The following is a 21,432-nucleotide window of genomic DNA, read 5'->3' as shown; positions in this document are numbered from 1 at the left end:
ATATTCAAGTTTTCGATTTTTAACTGTTCTGACGACTTCTGTGACTTTTCCCATCCGTTGCAAAACAACTTCGTTACGAACTCTATCCACCCAACTTATTTGTAGGATTCTTCGGTATACCCAAATTTCAAAGGCTTCCAATCTCTTGAGAAGAGTATCTGTTAAAGTCCAACCTTCGACACCGTACAAAAGAGTAGAGAACACATAACATCTCACTAATCTAATTTTAAGATTCAAAGTAATGTTGTTTCCACATAAAAGTTTCTTTATCTTAAAGAATGCAGCTCTGGCCTTCTCTATACGTATTCTAATTTCTTTGCTCATGTCCCAGTTCTCATTTAGATTACAACCAAGGTAGGTAATACTGTTAGTTCTCTCTAATTGTTCACCATAAGCTGTTACTACTTCCGGTTGTATTGGCGTCTTACTGACAACCATCACCTTGGTCTTTGCGGTGTTTAGCTTGAGTCCATATTCATCACACGTTGTGGTAATCCTATTAATCAGATGTTGAAGTTCTTCATAATTGCTCGCAATTAACACCGTGTCATCCGCATATCTCAAATTATTAATATTGACGCCATTCATTTTGATACCACATTGAGCATTATCCACTGCTTTATTGAAAACAAACTCAGAATAGATGTTAAATATTAGTGGGGACAAAATGCAGCCCTGCCTTACTCCTCTTCGTATTTGAAGTTCTTCAGACGTGTCCCAGCCAATCCTGATGTTTGCACGTTGATGCCAGTAAAGATTTTTGATAATGCGTAAGTCTTTATCATCAATACCCACTTTCTGAAGAATAGCAATCATTTCCGTATGTTTTACCCGATCAAAGGCCTTCTCAAAGTCAATGAAACACATATAAACCGGATGTCCGACATCTCTGCATCTCTGTATCATAACCTGAATACTAAACAGTGCTTCTCTGGTCCCAAGGTTATTGCGGAATCCAAACTGTGTATCACCAAGCTGTTCTTCTATTTTTTGGTACATCCTAGAGTGCAAAATTCGTAGAAATATCTTTAAAACATGACTCATCAAGCTAATGGTTCGGTAGTCACTACATCTTTTCGCGTTTGCTTTTTTAGGTATAGTCACAAAAGTCGACAGCAGCCAATCCGTTGGTATATAGCCAGTTTGATAAACTTTATTAAAAAGATGAAGGAGAGATCTTTTACCTGAATTTTCGAAGAGCTTTATTATTTCATTCGGTATTTCGTCTGGTCCCGTCGCTTTTCTGGTCTTTGCTAATCTTATTGCTTGTTCAATTTCGTCCATAGTTATGTCAGGTCCTGTAACTACTTCGTTAATTTCAAGCTCGGGCCTTTCATCATTAAACAGTTCCTCAATGTATTCTTTCCATCTGTCTATTTTATCCAAATCAGTGATAATCAGTTTTCCGTCTCTATCAACGATGTTAATTGCATGTTTTTTGTTCTGACCGGTGAGTTCTTTTATTTTTTTATACATATTAAATGAATCATGTTTTCTCTGCAACTCTTCAATTTCTAAACATTTTTTTTAAAGTATGTTTCTTTTGCCGCTCGTATTTTAGTCCTTATCTCTTTATTAATGCGTTTATACATTTCGATGTTTTGATTCTTAAATTTGCGTCTTTTTTCCATCAAATTCAAAATCTCATCGTTCATCCACTGTTGCTTCTTTCGATTTTTCTCTTTGAAGTTTGGAGTTGAGTTGCTTATAATCGTTTTGATTTGGTTCCAATGATCCTCGATGGATTCTTCTTGTTCGCTATTCTCAAAATTGCTCTCTAAATTGTTTGAAATCCCCTGACTGTTGTTTCTATTAAAATCGGTATCCAGTTTGTTAGAGGATCGTTGTTGTTTTATCCGTTTAAGTTTTAATTTTATTTCGGCTAAGAATAAATTGTGATCAGATGGCACATCGGCGCCAGGATAGGTTTTTACAGACTTTACTGCATTTCTGTAACGCTCCCTGATGGTTATGTAGTCAATTTGGTTTCTTACGATATTATTGGGGGTATCTGCTGGAGATTTCCACGTATATAATCTCCTTTTAGGTAATTTGAAAAAGGTATTCATTATACATAGATTATGTTCTTTGCAAAAATCTGCGAAATAGTCTCCCCTTTCATTTCTATCGCCCAGTCCATAACAGCCAATAATATTACTTTGTCTGCCTTTTCCTATCTTAGCATTAAGGTCACCCATCAGAATGGTGAGATCTCTAGTCTTGAGTTGGTCGGTAACAGTTTTTACATCGGCGTAGAACTTGTCAAGTTCTTCCAGTTCACTTTCCGCTGTCGGTGCATACACTTGTATTAAATTTATGTTTCTGGGTTTCGCGTTCAACTGAATCATTATGACTCGTTCAGATACCTGGCATACCGCCCTAACACATTTGCTAACCTCGTTTGAGACTATGAATCCTACACCATGACGATGGTAATTACTCTCTTCTCCTGCGTAATATACTTCATGATCATTCACATGGCATTGGCCAGATCCGGGCCATCGCATTTCACTGATACCCAGAATTGATATTTGCAGCCTTTTCATCTCATTTATGGCATTGTGTGTTTTTCCTGGTTCATATAAACTCCGCACATTCCATGTGCCTATTCTACAACTTCTCTGTATATCAAATTTGGCCAAGCGGGAGATTCTTCGCACCCCTGCCCCATTTAAGAAGCGCCCGTACTCGGGGCCATCGTTTATTTCCTCAGCCATATTGGTTAACCCGGGAAAAATAGTGTAGTAGTCATTCCCTTGGCTTTCTACACCGCTGTGTACACGCTGTTTAAGTGGTTGCCACCGCACCGAGTACTATTCTGTATTGACCGTTCTGGCCTAAATGACTTCCGCTCAATACAGATACTGAAAAACCAGCTGCCGATTTCCAGGTTCGATTTTATACAAGCCCTAAAACCAGGGGGCTGCCACCTCCGTCCTCCAGACTGTTGTGAAGACCTTCTTCTCCGCCCTGGATGCCGTTGTGGGCTTCATCCGTGACCCTGGACAGGGGACCCTTAGCAGGTACTAGTTTCCCGAGTCAGGAAACACCTGGAATCTGCAGAAGGCAGGGATTGATTTAATTTCCCTGATAGGACTATCCAAAAGGAGTTCCTACCTGCTACCGGTTGTAAATATTCGATTACAGTTGTGAACGTGAGGTCTTGCATTAGCAAAAAATTATTACCACTATAAGTAGCCGATAGCATGGTAGCTAAGTCCTTCGCTATGTAGGATCACTGCTTGAACACACTCATCGCGGGTCAAATTCCTTGTAGCGCGTTCCATTTCCATCAAACAACAAAAAGAATACGGACTTATTGAAACTTTAAATAATAAATATACGAATTTTCACAACAAACCAAACACTATTTTACTGTTAACAATTTGACACCTATTAAATTGGTAATTTCTCATAACCTACTTTAGGCTTGTCTATTAAACTAAACAGAAAATGAGGATTTATTGATGAAAAACATAGCTAGTTGTTAACATACCTAACTTTTTGATTACGTATCCAACATAAGCACATGAATCAAAAAATAAAATGCTAATAAAACCTAGGGCTACAATTGAGTTTTAATTTAAATATTTTATATGTGGTAGAATATTCCACAGGGTGTTCCGAACTTTAAGGAAAAATCACAGTATGATTGTTAGACCCGGTATAAAATGACATTTACCTGTCTAGCAACAATATTATTACATCGATTTTCTTAAATAATAAACCACTCAAATCAGACAACAGGTTTAGGAAATTCGAGAAATCTAACATGTTCCATTTTTAAGGTGTTCCGTTAATTTTGCCGCTGTGTGTATATAAAACAATGTTCAATATATAATATCGTAGTTTAACACAATAATTGAAGATTGAAGTATATAATATGTGGGGGGGAAGGCAGTTTTGTTTTAATTTGATTCAGAGTTGGACCCCCATCTACAGATAGCTATTTCTGCATCTTATGCTTCATCAGTGTAGCTATGCAGTCTTAACTCTGAAACAAAAATCAAACAAGCCTGCCTTTTAAGGGAAATCACCGCGATGCAGTAATTCCACCTTTGAGACGCAAAACAGCGACATCTCTAGTAAAACTAGGAAGACGACGAAAATACCCAGATGCAAAGTTTACTAACTAAGAAATCACAGTAATGTACAAGTAACTAAAGTGTATTTATCTATATTTGGGTGTCACATACAGCAGCTTAAACTTATTAGTTCCTTTGTTTGTGTTTTATTATATTATGTTGTAGGTTCAATTTTGCAATTTATAGTAATTTTGCAATATATTGGTTTTTGTTTTTTTACTTCACTTTTTTTTAACTTGTTTATATATTTTTTTTATTGACGATTTATCTAATTTTATAAAATTGTATTTGTTATTGTTATTGTTATGTATATCTTTTTCGTGAATCTATGTTAAGCTTTGTCCATAAAATTGTATAATTTTCAGTGACAATAAAGCATATTTCTATTCTATTCTATACTGTAATAAAACAATTAAAATAATTGAAATAGAACAATAAACAATATTTTAAATCCAAGACTTTTCTTTCGACGAAAATCGCGGTGATTTCACTTAAAAGGCAGGCTTGTTTGATTTTTGTTTCAGAGTTGGGACTGCATAGCTACACTGATGAAGTATAAGATGCAGAAATAGCTATCTGTAGATGGTGGTCCAACTCTGAATCAAATTAAAACAAAACTGCCTTTTCCCCTTGTTCTTCTTTACTCGGTTGAACTACCTTGAAATTTTCAAAAAAACGGTGTATTTTACCAACTTAAAGCAAGAGTACCTTTTAGTACTAGAATACCTCATAATTTAATAATCTAGTGTCAAAAATTCTTAAAAATTAAAGACAAAAAAGTTATGCGATAAAATAACCGTTGACCTACCCAAAACGGACGCATATGGCCGGTACTAGAAATTCGCCATTAATGAAATCGATTCATCTCTGGAATATAAATAAACGTACCAGTTTTCGTTTTTCTAAATAGTTTTTTTTTGTAATTTTTTTTTTTGATATTCACAAAACGAAAAATTTTCAAATCGATTTTTTTAGAAAACGGTGTATCCTATCGACTTAAAGTAAAAGTACTGTGACGCCTCACAACCCGGCCTAATTATTCTCGATATTTCTCCGCGTTACGAGTAAAGGCCAGATCTTCCACGGCGATTCGAGGCGACCGCTGTCAGAGTATTTAAGAACAGGAATTCGGGCACAGGCCAGTCAGTCAATGAACGAGCCGCGACGCGTAATATAATTGTACTCGATTCGGATTTAATGAAATGTATATATTAGTTATCGAAGTTATTATGTTTAGTTAATTAAATCATAAATTTGAGTTGTAAATAAATTAGATGTGTTAGTTGGTGTTATTTGTAATTATTAAAATAAATAAGTGATGTAAATAAAATAATATAAGTAAGTCTTCCTTTATTTAAATTAAACTTAGTGCCTAAAGATATAAATAAATAAAATAGTAGAGTCAATCGCGTAACAACTGGTGATCAGAAGTGGATAAAAAAATAAATAAGTAATATAAGCTCGGTTTAATACAGTGTGGAATCTTTAAAAATAAATAAAATATAAATCGTAATAAATAAAGTGTGTGACAATGTCTACACAACATAAGAAAATCACTGATTTGATCGTTAAGGAGCTCCGCAACCAGTTAGAAGAGAGAGACATGGACACTACTGGGAAAAAGGCTGATCTAGTCGAACGTTTAAAGAACGCTCTTCAGGAGGAGGGTCAAGATCCAGAAACCTATTTGTTTGAAGACAAGCATGCTGCTTTGATTTCGTCAATTACATCGTTAGAGAGCAAAGTTTCTAGTGAAATCTCCCAAGTTTCCTCGGATGTTTTGAAAGTTTCGACAGACATTACGTCGTTAGAGAGCAAAGTTTCTAGTGAAATCTCCCAAGTTTCCTCGGATGTTTTGAAAGTTTCGACAGACATTACATCGTTAGAACATAGAGTTTCTAGTGATATTTTGAAAGTTTCGGGTGATATTTCATCCCTTGAAAGCAAGATGACTGACAAGATCTCTAAAGTCACTTCGGATTTTGACGACAAGATATCGTCCATAAAATCTACTTTTGAAGAAAGGATCAAGGAAATACAGAAGAAAATGGAGGAAACGCAAAAAGTAGACAAAGGTATGGAACCCATCTTAACAGACATTAAAAATGATGAAACCAAATACAAATTGGAGCCACAGTCGATAGTTGAAGGGAGTGTCAGTCTTGCTCGTGTTAAGGTGCCAAATTTCGACGGGAAGTCATCATGGAACAACTACATGAAACAGTTCGAATCGGCGGCCAGAGCGAACGGATGGTCCGAAAAAGAAAAGGCTGTAAACCTCACTATTGCTCTTCGAGGCGACGCTTTGGATGTCCTCCAGACCATAGCCGTAGAGGAGACAGATGACTTTGAGCAGCTTAAAAAGAGACTGAATATGCGATACGGGCACGAACATTTAGAGCATGTCTATCAGTCGCAGTTTAAAAATCGAAGACAAAAGAAAGATGAAGCTCTTCAAGAATACGAGGTCGATATTGTCAGGTTAGTACGGTATGCATATCCAACAGCTCCCGAAGACATGATGGAAAAGTTGGCTGTTCAAACATTCATTGATGGCCTTCGTGATCATGAAATGCAAAGAACACTGCGATTAGCTCGTCACAAGACGCTGGTTGATGTCTTGTCTGCCGCCCTCGAATACGAATCAGCTACCCAGGCATCTGGCGGGTACAGTAAAGTTAGGACTGTGAAAGAGGAAGAGGATGAAGACAAACTGGACCAGATTGTCAATATGATAAAGGGCATTTCATCCAAGAAAACGAAGACCATAAGGTGCTGGAACTGTGGTGAAATGGGACATGTACGGAGTTCATGTAAGTACCCTAGGTACAATAACAATCAAGAGACTCACCAGCAGGAAAAGTAGAACGGGTCGGCCTTAGGGGGGCAGCTTCGACCCGCTATTTTTCCAAAGACCCTCTCATACTAATAGCTTCTTTGAAATGTCGTGAAGATAGTGTATATGTGGATGGAGAAATAAATGGTAAAAAGTATACATTGTTGGTGGATACCGGAGCGACCAGGACCATTATACGACCGTCAGTTTTAAACAGCCGTAAGAAACTCTTACCAACGAGGTTGCGACTGCGGACTGCCACAGGTGAAAACGCCAACACCCATGGAGAAATCCAGATACAATTAGGGATTGGAGCAGAAAAGTTCGTCCATACTGTCATAGTTGCAGACATCGAAGAAGATGTTATATTAGGAATGGACGTAATGAATTTGCATGGATTTCAATTGGATTTTAAGAACAGGGTAATCAAAGTTGGCAACGAGGAGGTATTTCTTCATCCACATGATGACAGCACTATGCTAGCAGCTATTAGAGAAGATACAGTTGTGCCTGCGAGGAGTGAAACGATCATCGTAGCGCGGCTATAGGGAATTGTAGAAGAAGGAACACCTGTTATGATGGAGCCATGGAACCACGACGAGGAGGTTGGCCGAGGAATCATAATTGGAAAGGAATTGGTTACATCCACTAAAGAAATTCCCGTGAGATTGATTAATGTCAATGACTACCCAGTGACCATCAAGAAGGAGACAAAAGTAGGAACTTGTGTACCCGTGACGTCCATAATCCGTCAGACGACAACATCAGATAATTCCAACGACAAGTTCGACCAAATGGTTGCAGTTGCAGGCCAGTCTCTAAATCAAATGGAAAAAAGAAAATTAAGGGAATTTCTTAGGCAATATCGTGACATATTCGTACCGAAAGGAGGAAAGACAGGAAGAACGACAGTTGTCAAACATAAAATTGACACTGGTACCGCTAGGCCAAATCGTCAAACAGCTCGACGATTACCACAGGCAAAGAGAGAGGAAGCTGAAAGGATTGTTCAAGAAATGAAGAAAGACGGGGTGATAGAATCTTCTACGAGCCCATGGGTCTCTCCGGTGGTCCTGGTCAAGAAGAAAGATGGAACTACGAGGTTCTGTGTGGACTACCGTTTGTTGAACAATGTTACCAAGAAAGATAGTTATCCTCTGCCTCGGATCGACGACACGTTGGACACATTGGCTGGAAGTAAATTGTTTTCCACGTTGGACTTGAAGTCTGGATATTGGCAGGTAGAAATGGATCCAGTGGACAAGGAGAAGACGGCCTTTACGACAGGATCTGGATTATGGGAATTCAACGTTATGCCGTTCGGACTCTGTAATGCTCCTGCGACATTTGAGAGGCTTATGGAAAATGTGTTGAGAGGGTTATCTTGGAAGACGTGCCTGGTGTATTTAGACGACATAATCGTTTTGGGGGAGACGTTTGAAGACCACCTGAAGAATTTAGAAGACGTTTTTAATCGACTTAAAGCTACCCAGTTAATGTTAAACCCCAAGAAATGCCAGCTATTTCAAAGTAAAGTCAACTAGGCCATATAGTCAGCAAAGAAGGAGTGGCCGTGGACAAAGGAAAAATCGATTCCATTAAGGAATGGCCGGAACCAACTGATAAACATCAAGTGAGAAGTTTTCTGGGACTATGTACTTACTACCGGAGATTCATTAAGAAGTTTGCAGATATCGCTAAGCCATTAACGCGACTTACAGAGGAAGCAAGGGATTATTGCTGGGATAGAGACTGCCAAACAGCCTTTGAAACTTTGAAGAGGCATTTAATTACAGCGCCAATATTAGGGTATCCACTGCCAGAAGGAGAGTTCATCTTAGATACGGATGCAAGCAATGTGGGAATTGGAGGAGTGCTGTCGCAGATCCAAGGAGGACAGGAACGAGTCCTTGGATATTTTAGTAAAGTGCTTTCAAAACCTGAACGAAATTATTGCGTCACGAGAAGAGAACTTCTAGCAGTAGTAAAATCAGTGGAACACTTCTATCAATACCTCTATGGAAGGAAGTTTCTAATCCGAACCGACCATGCCGCCCTTAAATGGTTAATGCAGTTTAAGAATCCAGAGGGTCAGATAGCCAGATGGATTGAACGACTTCAAGAATATGATTTTAAGATCGAGCATCGAGCCGGAGTTAGCCACAGGAACGCTGATTCCCTATCTAGAAGACCGTGTCCAGCAGAATGTTCCCATTGCAACAAAACAGAGTCAAAGGAAGCAGCAGTACTAAGAACAGCAGTGGTCAACGACGAGTGGACGCCTACCAAGATCAAGGAAGAACAAGAAAAAGATCCAGTTTTACAGAAGATTCGAAAATGGAAAGAAGAAAATCGTCGACCATCTTGGCAAGAAATATCAAGCCTAAGCTCAGTAGTTAAGACGTATTGGGCCCAGTGGGACTCATTTATCTTGGAAGACAGCTTGCTTAAACGAGTGATGGAAAATGATGATGGTTCAGCGAGGAGAACACAGTTGGTGATTCCAAAGAGCAGAGTAGCCGAAGTACTTCGTCAGTTACACGACAGTCCATCAGGAGGGCATTTTGGTGTAAAGAAAACCCTTCAGAGAATTCGGGAACGATTTTATTGGATGAATAGTTCCGACGATGTGAAGGACTGGTGTAAGAAATGTACCACCTGTGCTATAAGTAACGGACCCTACCGGAAAAGAAAGGCTCCTATGAGACAGTACAATGTTGGAAGTCCGTTTGAAAGAATAGCTTTGGATATTGCCGGGCCATTTCCAGAAAGTGACCATGGATGCAAATACATGTTGGTGGTAATGGATTACTTCACGAAGTGGGTGGAGATCTACGCAATTCCAGACCAGAAGGCCGCCACTATTGCAGATGTGTTAATCAAAGACTGCATCAGCCGATTTGGAGTACCTCTGGAGATCCATAGTGACCAAGGAAGGAACTTTGAGAGCGATCTCTTTCAAGGAATCTGTGATAAACTAGGCATGAAGAAGACAAGGACCACGGCCTATCACCCGCAGTCGGATGGAATGGTGGAGCGTATGAATAGGACAGTCGGCAAGTATTTGACAAAGATGGTGTCCAATCATCAACGAGACTGGGACCAGTACCTTCCGTTCTTCGCAATGGCCTATAGATCTGCTGTTAATGAATCAACTGGCCAAACACCAGCAAAAGTCCTATTTGGACGTGAGATGCGTCTACCCTGTGATCTAGAGTTTGGATGTCGACCTGGAGAAGATGTTGCTGGTGAGGATTACGTGAATGAATTACGAAGAAGAATGGACGATATACATGAGTTGGTCCGTTCTAATCTTCAGATCGCTAGCGACCGAATGAAGAAACGATACGATACCCAAGCTGAGAAGGGATGTTTCAAGGAGAACGACAAAGTCTGGCTTTATAATCCAAAGAAGCGAACAGGTTGTTCTCCCAAGTTGCAGCAGTTCTGGGAAGGTCCGTACCTCATTGTCAAGAAAATCAATGACGTTATCTACCGAATAAGCAAGATTCCTAGGGGAAAGCCGATGATAGTCCACCATAACCGGTTGGCGCCGTACGAGGGAGACCACGACGTAGATGAAGAAGTGGAAGTCAACCAAGTTCGAGAAATACCTGACCTTACCTTTGAAGAGTTCATGGGTGCCTACGGAGGTACCGGTAAAGCAAGACATGGTGTTACCACTGAAGAAAAGCGAGATCTTCTCGCACTTCCCGATGACTATTCGCTGGCCCATACCATCCCGGCCAGTATGAAAGACGCACGAGGGTTGGCATCCGCCTTCCGAAGGAAGTTTGGTCGAGTTGCAGAACTTCAATGCCAACTGCCAGCTCCTGGCAAAGCATTGAAACTCCAAGATGCATCACGTTACCTATTCTATCTGGTAACAAAAGACACTGTCCATGACCAACCTACCTACCAAGATGTATGGGATGCATTAATTCAATTGAGAGAGCACGTGTTGGAGTCCGACGTGCAAAAGTTAGCCATGCCAAAGTTAGAATGCCGCCAATTAGACTGGAGAGTTATCCGAAATATCGATGTATATATTAGTTATCGAAGTTATTATATTTAGTTAATTAAATCATAAATTTGAGTTGTAAATAAATTAGATGTGTTAGTTGGTGTTATTTGTAATTATTAAAATAAATAAGTGATGTAAATAAAATAATATAAGTAAGTCTTCCTTTATTTAAATTAAACTTAGTGCCTAAAGATATAAATAAATAAAATAGTAGAGTCAATCGCGTAACAGTACATTTTGGTACTATAATACCTTACATTTTAATAATCCAGCCTCAAGAATACTTAGAAATTAAAAGCAAAAAAGTTATGCGATAATATAACTGTAGCCCTACCCAAAACGGACGCCTATGACCGGTACTCGAAATTTGCAATGGATGGAATCGATTTAACTCTGGAAGATAATTATGTGTAACAATTTTCGTTTTTCCAAATAGAAGCGTTCTGGAGATATTTAAGAAAAACTAATTACCAGACGCCATCTTCAAATAGCTCTAGCTCCTTTATGAAGCATTTTCGGACTAGATGAATTGGGTTAAATTGTCTTAAAATCATCTGAGGAATCTCCTGTCTTAGTTTGTCGGTAGAGCTTCTGGACACCGTGTATAAAGGTAAATTTAATTACAGTGGAACCTCGATTATCCGTCTCTCTATTAACCGTCACCTCTGTTAACCGTCAGGGTCCATACCTACATAAGTTATATTATTGACTACGTAAGTAAAAATTTAGTCATCAATTCATTTTGTTTGAGCATTGCGATAAGCCAAACGAAATTCGTTGAAATGTACACGTGCAGTTATGCCACCACCGCATTTTTTTATTTAAATAATTTTGTTCCTATTCAGGGCTCTGGATTAAATTTCAATTAAAATATTTTTAGAATCACAAGCCGAAAATAAAAATGCACAGCACAATAATTATTACAGTCAATATCTGTGTGTCACCATAATTAAATTTGACTCAAATTCGAACATTGATTGTATCGCTTAGTCGTTTGATCAATTAAATTTTGTTAATGTTCTGTTAACCGTCTTTTCGATTATCCGTCATACCCTTGGTCCGGTGCCCTGAAGGATAATCGAGGTTCCACTGTAATTGTATTTTGCATGCAATACTGCATTTTAATAACTCATTTTATTAACTCATTTTATTTACTACATACAATTGTTTACGTTTTAATAACATAACCTGAATCTTATTTTTTCTTCTTATTATTTTTTGGGACTATGGCCTTGACAAGTATCCAGTAACCAGGACTAATATAATTGGCCAATATAATTAAAAGTGCCAAAGTGCGAATAAAGTTGCAGAGCGTAGAAATAGATGTCGCTTTGCCGAACTTGCACGGTTCCAATATAGTTATATGTCGTATCCATAAGCTTTTTCTTGTATCGGTCTTAATATGAATATATTATCTGTAGTGGCTCTATTTGGTCTGAATCCATTTTGATAATCACCAATTATATTCTCGGAGTATTCCAACAATATATTGTAGATTATACAGGGTATCCCGAAAATATTGGTCATAAATTATACCACACATTCTGGGGTCAAAAATAGTTCGATTGAACCTAACTTACCTTAGTACAAATGTGATCATAAAAAAAGTTACAGCCCTTTGAAGTTACAAAATTAAAATCGATTTTTTTCAATATATGGAGAACTATTAGAGATTTTTTATTGAAAATAGATATGTATCATTGTTATGGTAGGAGCATCTTAAAACAAAATTATAGTGAAATTTGTCCACCCCATAAAAAATGTATGGGGGTTTTGTTCCTTTAAATCCCCGCCCCCCCCCCCCAAACTTTTGTGTACGTTCCAATTAATTCAAACTATTATTGTGGTACCATTAGTTAAACACAGTGCTTTTAAAACTTTTTTGCCTCTTAGTCTTTTCTTGATAAGTCACCTTTTATCGAGATGTGGCTTCTTTTTCAAAATACACCTAAAAATGTAAATTATAAATACATTTTCAGATTAACAGGTGTCTATTATAATCGTACAATCATATACAAATATGTGGTGGATTCGAAAAATATTCAAAATATCTCGATAAACACTGGCTTATCGAAAAAATATTAAGAGGCAAAAAAGTTTTAAAAACACTGTGTTTAACTAATGGTGCCACAATAATAATTTAAATGAAACGTACACAAAAGTTGGGGGGGGGGGGGGGTTTGAGGGAACAAAACCCCCATAAAATTTTTATGGGGTGCACACATTTCATTTTAATTTTTTTTAAGATGTTGCTTACATAAGAATGCCACATGTCCATTTTCAATAAAAAATCTCTAAGAGTTTTCGATATATGAAAAAAAATCAATTTTCATTTTGTAACTTCAAAGGGCTGTAACTTTTTTTGTGTGTACTATTGTATATAGGTAAATAGGTTCAATCAACCTATTTTTGACCCCAGAATCTGTGGTATAATTTATGACCAATCTTTTCGGAACACCCTGTATATAACAGTACTACAGGCCTTAGAGGCCCTTGGCTGATTGTAGATTGCAGGAAAAATTTTGTATATTAATTGGCCTATAATTCTGGCATTCTCTCTTTTTATTCTCATTTTATATATTTACTTCTTAATGTTACATGTTTTACATCAAACTTACTTTTTTAAGATCTGAAGTTCGTCACCTGAAGCAAGAAACCTCTGATTACTTAACCCAACTTAATAAATCCAAAGAATTAACATACAAATTGAAGCATCAACTAAGCGAACAAAAGGAAGAAAATGAGTCTGTGAAACAACATTTGCACGAAACACAAAGAATTCTAACAGAAAAATCTAGCTACTATAAGGAGCGAGAGATGAAGTATGATGCTACTATCAAACAACAAATCAAATTAATTGATTATTTACAATTAAAGGTAAACATAATTGTGGTGAATATTATTTAGCATGTTTTTACTTAAGTGTTTGGAAGAGACTGGGTACCTTCTTCCAATCGGAGGTTGTATATCATCATCACTATCTTTACTGTAACTACCGCTGCTTTGAAGAGTTCTATAGAACTGAATTTAAACAAGTGCCTTAAATTCTTCAACCATGACACTCTCCTTCTTCTTGTACTCCTTTCTTTTCTTATCTTTGTCTGTATTATTTATTATTAGCATTTGTCTGTATTAGCATTTCATATTGCTGCCCCCTCATATACGACTATACGATGGCTTAATGTGAAAACCTCGTATCTCTTTTTTTTTCGAAAATGACATTTTGGTGGTTTTAGTTTGAAATGTATCTCACGATTTACAACTGTTAGAAAAATTCCAAATACACTAGACTATTTTCTACAGCCGAAAAAAGAAACCACGTATATCAATTGCTCTCTTGATTTAGTGTGAATACCACGTATATTTATAACCAAGAATTTGGTACTTAATTTGGAGTGTTTGTTTGAGAGATTCGACTTGCAGAAATGTTTTTTGTGAACAACAAAAGGTAGTCCTGCGTATAGGAACATTTTATGAACCTTAAATCAAAAGATTTGTATTGTATCGACCTAGTATTTGGAGGTGTGCAATAAGCTATGAAAAATGAAAACCTCATAAATAATAATAAACACAACCTCATTTGAGATGAAAAACACGTATATCAAGATATACGAGGGTATCGTAGTTACTTGGGCAAAGGCTCTATACAGGGTGAGGCAAATAAAGGGCCTATTAGAAATATCTCGAGAACTAAAGGCAACAGAATCATGAAAATTGGAATAAAGGGGTTTTGAAGGATGATCTATTAAATGAAAATATTTTCATCTCTTTGCAACTTCCGGTTATACCGGAAGTTGCTTATAACTTCGTTTTTTTAAATGGGACACCCTGTATATTTTTACATTTTTGGATTCTATTCGATGTCTTCTTTCTTAAAGTATGAGGTTTTGTAATATTATACAGGGTATTTTAAAAGATAATTACGTTTTTTATTAATTTCGTAGCAAAATTAACACCCTGTAGAATTGTAGTAGTTTGGCATCTAAAACTTTAATATACTCTACTATTGTTAAGAATCATTAGTATAGCTAAATTTTTAATTTTAGTATACAGGGTTGGTCGAAACTCGGAATGAGTATTTTCTGAGTTTTCTTAAATGGAACACCCTGTATTTTAGTATTGTAATGAAATGATATTTTATGGTACTTTTTTATTTCTTAAGCATTCCCTATACCTAACTGCTTTAATTTGTGCTTAATTGTTAATCGCACCAACAATCTTAACTACGTAGGTATTTTGATAGATAAACTTTGATAGATAAATTGGTAATTTTAAGGACCAGTCTGGATTAATATGTATATATTTCTGAAAAATTATTTGGGATTGAGTATTTTCACGGCCAACGTAATAAAATTTTACGTATTTTTTGGTGCAATTAATGTTTAGCTTGAATCACCAATAACTCACAAATTAAAGCAGTTAGGTATAGGGAATGCTTAAGAAATAAAAAAGTACCATAAAATATCATTTCATTACAATACTAAAATACAGGGTGTTCCATTTAAGAAAACTGAAAAAATAATCATTCTGAGTTTCGACCAACCCTGTATACTAAAATTAAAACTTTAGCTATACTAATGATTCTTAACAATAGTAGAATATATTAAAAATCATTTGAACGTAAGTAGTGTTTTAGGTGTCAAACTACTACAATTCTACAGGGTGTTAATTTTGCTACGAAATTAATCAAAAACGTAATTATCTTTTAAAATACCCTGTATAATATTACAAAACCTCATATTTTAAGAAAGAAGACATCGAAGAGAATCCAAAAATGTAAAAATATACAGGGTGTCCCATTTAAAAAAACGAAGTTATAAGCAACTTCCGGTATAACCGGAAGTTGCAAAGAGATGAAAGTATTTTCATTTAATAGATCATCCTTCAAAACCCCTTTATTCCAATTTTCATGATTATGTGGCCTTTAGTTCTCGAGATATTTCTAATAGGCCAGTTATCCGCCTCACCCTATATACTGCAAGGATATTTACGTGTTTTTCATAGTTAATATTTGTATTTAAAATTTAATAGCAACATTTAACACTTTTAGCTCTGTGCCAATATCAGATATTTGTCTCAATGTGCTCGAATTAAAAAAACGTAACGAAGTTTTTGTTTTTAGGTTATATTATGCATAAAATCAGTTTTTTGCCTCTCCTGTAAAATTGTAATTTAATGAGATACGAGGTTTTCACACTAAACCATCGTACAGCTTATTTATGTTAGACCGGGCAGTATCGTCGCCCCGCTAGCGAAATTATTCCGATTCGATTTTTTTGCACAAACTTAATCAAAAAGAGGTTCTTATAACATATCCACAGGGTGCCGGGCGGTGCCGTAGTCGAAAAATTGTTTATTTTAAACAAATTCACAAAAATAATTTTTTCATTTCGTACAAATTTTTTTTAGATAAATTGGCATATTTTGAGCAAAAAAGGTCTCTTGTCATTTTTTTCTAAAATTGATTGTTGTCGAGTTATATGCGATTAAAAATTTGAAAAATGCGAAAATGGCCATTTTCAAGGCTTAATAACTCGATTAAACATTATTATTATGGAATTCAAAAAGTGACCAAATCAAGTTTCAAACTGCTTCTTCAAGGTCCTGAAGAGATCTTTGTCATTATTTTATTACAAAGCTGTTATTTTTAATTATTAACAATTAGCGCTATAGTCCAGGATTTATCGTCGCCCCCGTTAGTGAAATTATTCCGATTCCATTTTTTGCAGAAACTTACTCAAAACGAGGTCCTTATAACATATCCACAGGGTGCCGGGCGGTGACGTGGTCGAAAAGTTGTTCAAACAATTTTTTTAAACAAATTCACAAAAATAATTTTTTCACCTCGAACAATTTTTTTTTAGATAATTTTTGACATTCTGAGCAAAAAATGTCTCTTGTGATTTTTTTCTAAAATTGATTGTTGTCGAATTATACGCGATTTATAATTTGAAAAATGCGAAAATGGTCATATAACTCGACAACAATCAATTTTAGAGAAAAATCACAAGAGACCTTTTTTGCTCAGAATAACCCGAATTATCTAAAAAAAAAATCGTTCGCAATAAAAAAAATGTTTGTGAATTTGTTTAAAAAAATTTGTTTAAACAATTTTTCGACCGCGGCACCGCCCGGCACCCTGTGGATATGTTATAAGGACCTCGTTTTGAGTAAGTTTCTGCAAAAAATGGAATCGGAATAATTTCACTAACGGGGGCGACGATAAATCCTGGACTATAGCGCTAATTGTTAATAATTAAAAATAACAGCTTTGTAATAAAATAATGACAAAGATCTCTTCACGACCTTGAAGAAGGGGTTTGAAACTTGATTTGGTCACTTTTTGAATTTCATAATAATAATGTTTAATCGAGTTATTAAGCCTTGAAAATGGCCATTTTCGCATTTTTCAAATTTTTAATCGCATATAACTCGACAACAATCAATTTTATAAAAAAATGACAAGATCCCTTTTTTGCTCAGAATATGATCCCTGTGGATATGTTATAAGAACCTCTTTTTGATTAAGTCTGTGCAAAAAAATCGAATCGGAATAATTTCGCTAGCGGGGGCGACGATACTGCCCGGTATATGTGTTCTTGCTTCAATGTTCAGCTTTCAAGTCTATATTGCAGTATCGAAAACACGTAGCATCTCAAAGCTCTTACTCTCAGTTCTAATCTGAGGTCTTTGTTGCAGAAAACTGTTTTCATTTTTCAAATGCATTTCTTGCTATTTCTATACTGGCCCTTATTTCTGTTGTTTGATCATTATTGTCTGAAATCCAGGTTTCTAGATATTTGTATTTATCAACCCTTTATATCGGTACATTTCCCAAATATACGTTTTGTGTAGTAGCAGTTTGACTTGTTCAACAGAACATGCCATTATCCCGGTGTCATCTGCATATCTTATGTTGTTAATATATTCTCCGTTAATTATATTCCTTCACTTTGAGATAGTAATGCTTCCTCAAAAATGGATTCACTTTATACATTAAATAGCAATGGAGACGGAATACATCCCTGCCTAACACCTCTCCCGATTTCAGTTTCTGGGCTGGGTTTGTTATCTATTACAATTTGTGCTTTTTTAATTCCAGTAAAGGTTTGTTATGCGTCCCTTTCGTGTATGTTTTTTGTTTTTAGAATTTGGACTAATTTTTCATGCCTTACTACAAACATACATTCTGTACAATATATATACCGTTGCACGTCCTCCGCGTCATAGCACGTGACGTAACATGATACCAACACGAAATATTTAAGCCGTAGGTGTGTTTCTTTTTAGAATCGTTTAGCTGAGTACACTGGAATTACAGCCGCTAAATAGACATATTTTATTATATACGCATGTAAATACTATTTGAAGATTTCTATTAATGTAAATTTAAAGAAACTTGGGTAAAACCAGGGGTAATAATAGGCGGTTGAAGCGTAGCACTGGCCCTGTTACCTTCCTTGTATACCGTAGGCCCTAGATATAGCAGACTACCCTGTTATACTCCCAAAGCCACGTGAACGGTATAAAACGGGAGACTATTATTACTATTAAAGAAACTTATCCTAACTTGTCATTTAATTTGTAAAAGTGGAATATAAAGCGTTTTTATAAAGCACACTTGTTCGGGTTACACTCTAACTGCGATCGAACAAAAGTGACATTTTGGCATAAATTGGTATTGACACTTCAGATTTGTTTTTATTCTGACCTAATATAAGTATTTGTTTTATTATATTTATTGTTTTTATTATTTACTATAACGTAAGATTATAACTTAATTCTTATTGTCTATTTTTAATGTTTTATTTATTTACATTGAATATTAATTTGTTTTGTTGTATAATCCACTTCGCAATAATTATGTCATATATTTGATTTAAAATGAATTCAAGAATTTTTTGTAATTGGGCAACAATGTAACTTAGATCTCTGACATAGATAATGAGGTACAACGGTATGTATATTGTACGGACTGTAGTTTATTTTGCGAATTTATTTTTTCCATTTAATAATTTATTTCATGTTTAATACTTTCTACTAAAAACTTAATCCATTTTATTTTGTTGATTATATGAACAATCTGATATTTTTTTATTTTCATCTAGTATGTAGTAAAGTAAATAAAAAATATTTAACCTTTATTTAACTACCCGCGCATCAAGTTATACCATAACTACACGTGTGGCGTACTTTATACGCCACAAGAAAATACACTTAAAAACAGCGGATTTGTTTTTTTTTTAATACACTTAGTGGTTTGCTATAAAACAAACGGCATCAACGAATACTTGGAGTTCCTTCTCAGTAAGCCAATTGGGATTTATAACTGGAATCTGATTCCATAATAAATAAAATTACTAATTAAAAAAATTTTTGAAATGTGATTTTTTACATGAGAAAAAGTATTGTTTATAAAGAAAAATATATTTTGTGCCATAATGACTAAAAAACAATTGAAAGATGTACTTATATTACTACTTATTTTACTACAATCGTGGCGTATATTGTCCACCACCGGAAACAACAAATAATAAACTGTAAATTACGATCTTCCCAGAACGCCGTTTATAACGAAACTAAAAACCAATTCTAAAGCACATTCCAGTTATAGGTTAGATAGATAAGCAAGGTCAAAAATTAAATTTTTAAATATATTTGCAGTAGAATTATATCTGGCGTACAAAATACGCCAGCGCGTGTAGTTAAAGGTTAAAATATTTTTTATGCAATAATTTTTTAGATTGATGAACAAAATCACAAGAAAAAAACTCTAACGGAGGTCATATTTGGTAGTTCAAAGAAAGAAAATCATCCACCTTTGTCTCTCTCGATGAACTACAAAGATTTAGAGTATCAGTTGCTAAAAGAACGCCAGAATAACCAACAACTTAATGAAGAAATATATAAACTGAAAGCTGCTACTATGATTCAGGAAACCAATAAAGTGGCAGATAGAATAAAGGCTGAAAGGTCTAAATCGGAAGTTTTATCTCCAAAAAGCAAGGTACCCGATTCTTTATTATTTATATTTGTATTGATTTGTTTTGAATGTTTTTGCATACAGCTAAAATTAGAACTGATAAAACCTCTACCTAACTAAAATCTATTATGTATATAAATAAATTCAAACTACGTTATTGAAAAATATCCACTATATCTTTATACTTATTTATACATATGTTTCACCACATTCTGGTTTCTGCAGGTGTGTTTATTTATTAATTAATAAAGGTTCTAGTCTAGACAGTTCATTTAAAGATGCTCTCATTATCGCATCTCATTTTGAAACGTCACATAATGAAATCAAATTTTTATCAGTTAATTTATACAAAATAATTGAAATATATTTTTTCTCACGTCCATTTGTTTCTAATAGTAGGGGAGGCAAGTATGCTAAATTTGCAGTTACTCGAGCGTTATGGGGACCTATTGGGTTGTGAAGATTAGGTCCTAAAACCATAAAAAGTTAATTTAAGTTTTCCATTTTAGTGGGGACTTTTTATTTTTTAATTTAATTTTCCATTTCCAATAATCGTTTTTTTTTTCGATTATGGCGCCACCTATCCATAATTCGAAAAAATGTCTCGAATAAAAGTTGCCTATTTTTACGTAAGGAATCCAAATCTGCAATAGAAAATGAGGGCTCCTATTTAAAATTTTAAAGTAACCTCTCACCCCACATCCGTGAGGGTTCGTGTGTGGTGTCATTCAATAGATTTTTCAAAAATGTTGAATACGTGTATTTTTCAGTTTTTCGATCTGATGTTCATTTCGCGAAATATCGCGGAGTTCCTATTTCAAATTTTAAATTTACCCCCACACCTCTCCGTGGGCATCTTTACATTCCGTATATGTATTTGGCACCTAGGAGTTTTCTATTGGTTCCTTGCGACACGCGGTGATATTTCAACCAATACGCGGCGAGGCGCCAAACGCATATACGAAATGTTATTCGGTGCGAAATTCATATACGGAATGTTAAATATTCGTAGACTAAAAAGGCGACTTTTTATTAAGTCAGTTAAATTATTAAATAAAAATAAAACGAGTATAGCATATGGAATGTTCTTTGGTGTGAAATTCATATACGGAATGTTAAATGTTCGTAGATCAAAAAAGACGACTATTTTCGTCTGGTAGCACACAGCCCTAATAGTCCAGAGAAATAAGGTTTTTGTCGGGACACTTGAGCAGCCAGGTTCAACTGGATTTTTTGGGTATTACATACCTGATACATTATAATTACAAAAATGCACGTCACAGTTCGGACGAGAAACTTAGTTATTAACAAATAAGGGTAAAAAATGGCAGTTTTTTCGTTTGAATCGCCGCAGGTAAAAATAGGGTAATTAAATATCTTATTTATAATATTCTTCTTTTTGTAGATGAGCCAAGGTTTAAAATGGCACTTTTTGAATTTTGGTCCGATCCTCTTTTGTTTCGGAAAGGGCAAAATAAGACTAAAATTTCAAAAATAAAAAATG

The 21,432-nt window shown here is 35.5% G+C and overlaps 1 protein-coding gene across 1 annotated transcript in view; it reads left to right on the top strand.

Annotated features, from left to right (window-relative positions):
• Positions 1–21,432, top strand: part of LOC114332329 (citron Rho-interacting kinase) — a 199,066-nt gene that overhangs the window by 126,501 nt on the left and 51,133 nt on the right. The window contains exons 11-12 of the mRNA XM_050648479.1: positions 13,573–13,822; positions 19,689–19,952. Coding sequence (XP_050504436.1) covers positions 13,573–13,822; positions 19,689–19,952 — 514 coding nt within the window. The remainder of the gene's footprint in view (positions 1–13,572; positions 13,823–19,688; positions 19,953–21,432) is intronic.

Source organism: Diabrotica virgifera, chromosome 4, assembly GCF_917563875.1.
Source record: "Diabrotica virgifera virgifera chromosome 4, PGI_DIABVI_V3a".
Lineage (NCBI taxonomy): Eukaryota > Metazoa > Arthropoda > Insecta > Coleoptera > Chrysomelidae > Diabrotica > Diabrotica virgifera.
This window is presented reverse-complemented; position numbering and strand designations above follow the sequence as displayed.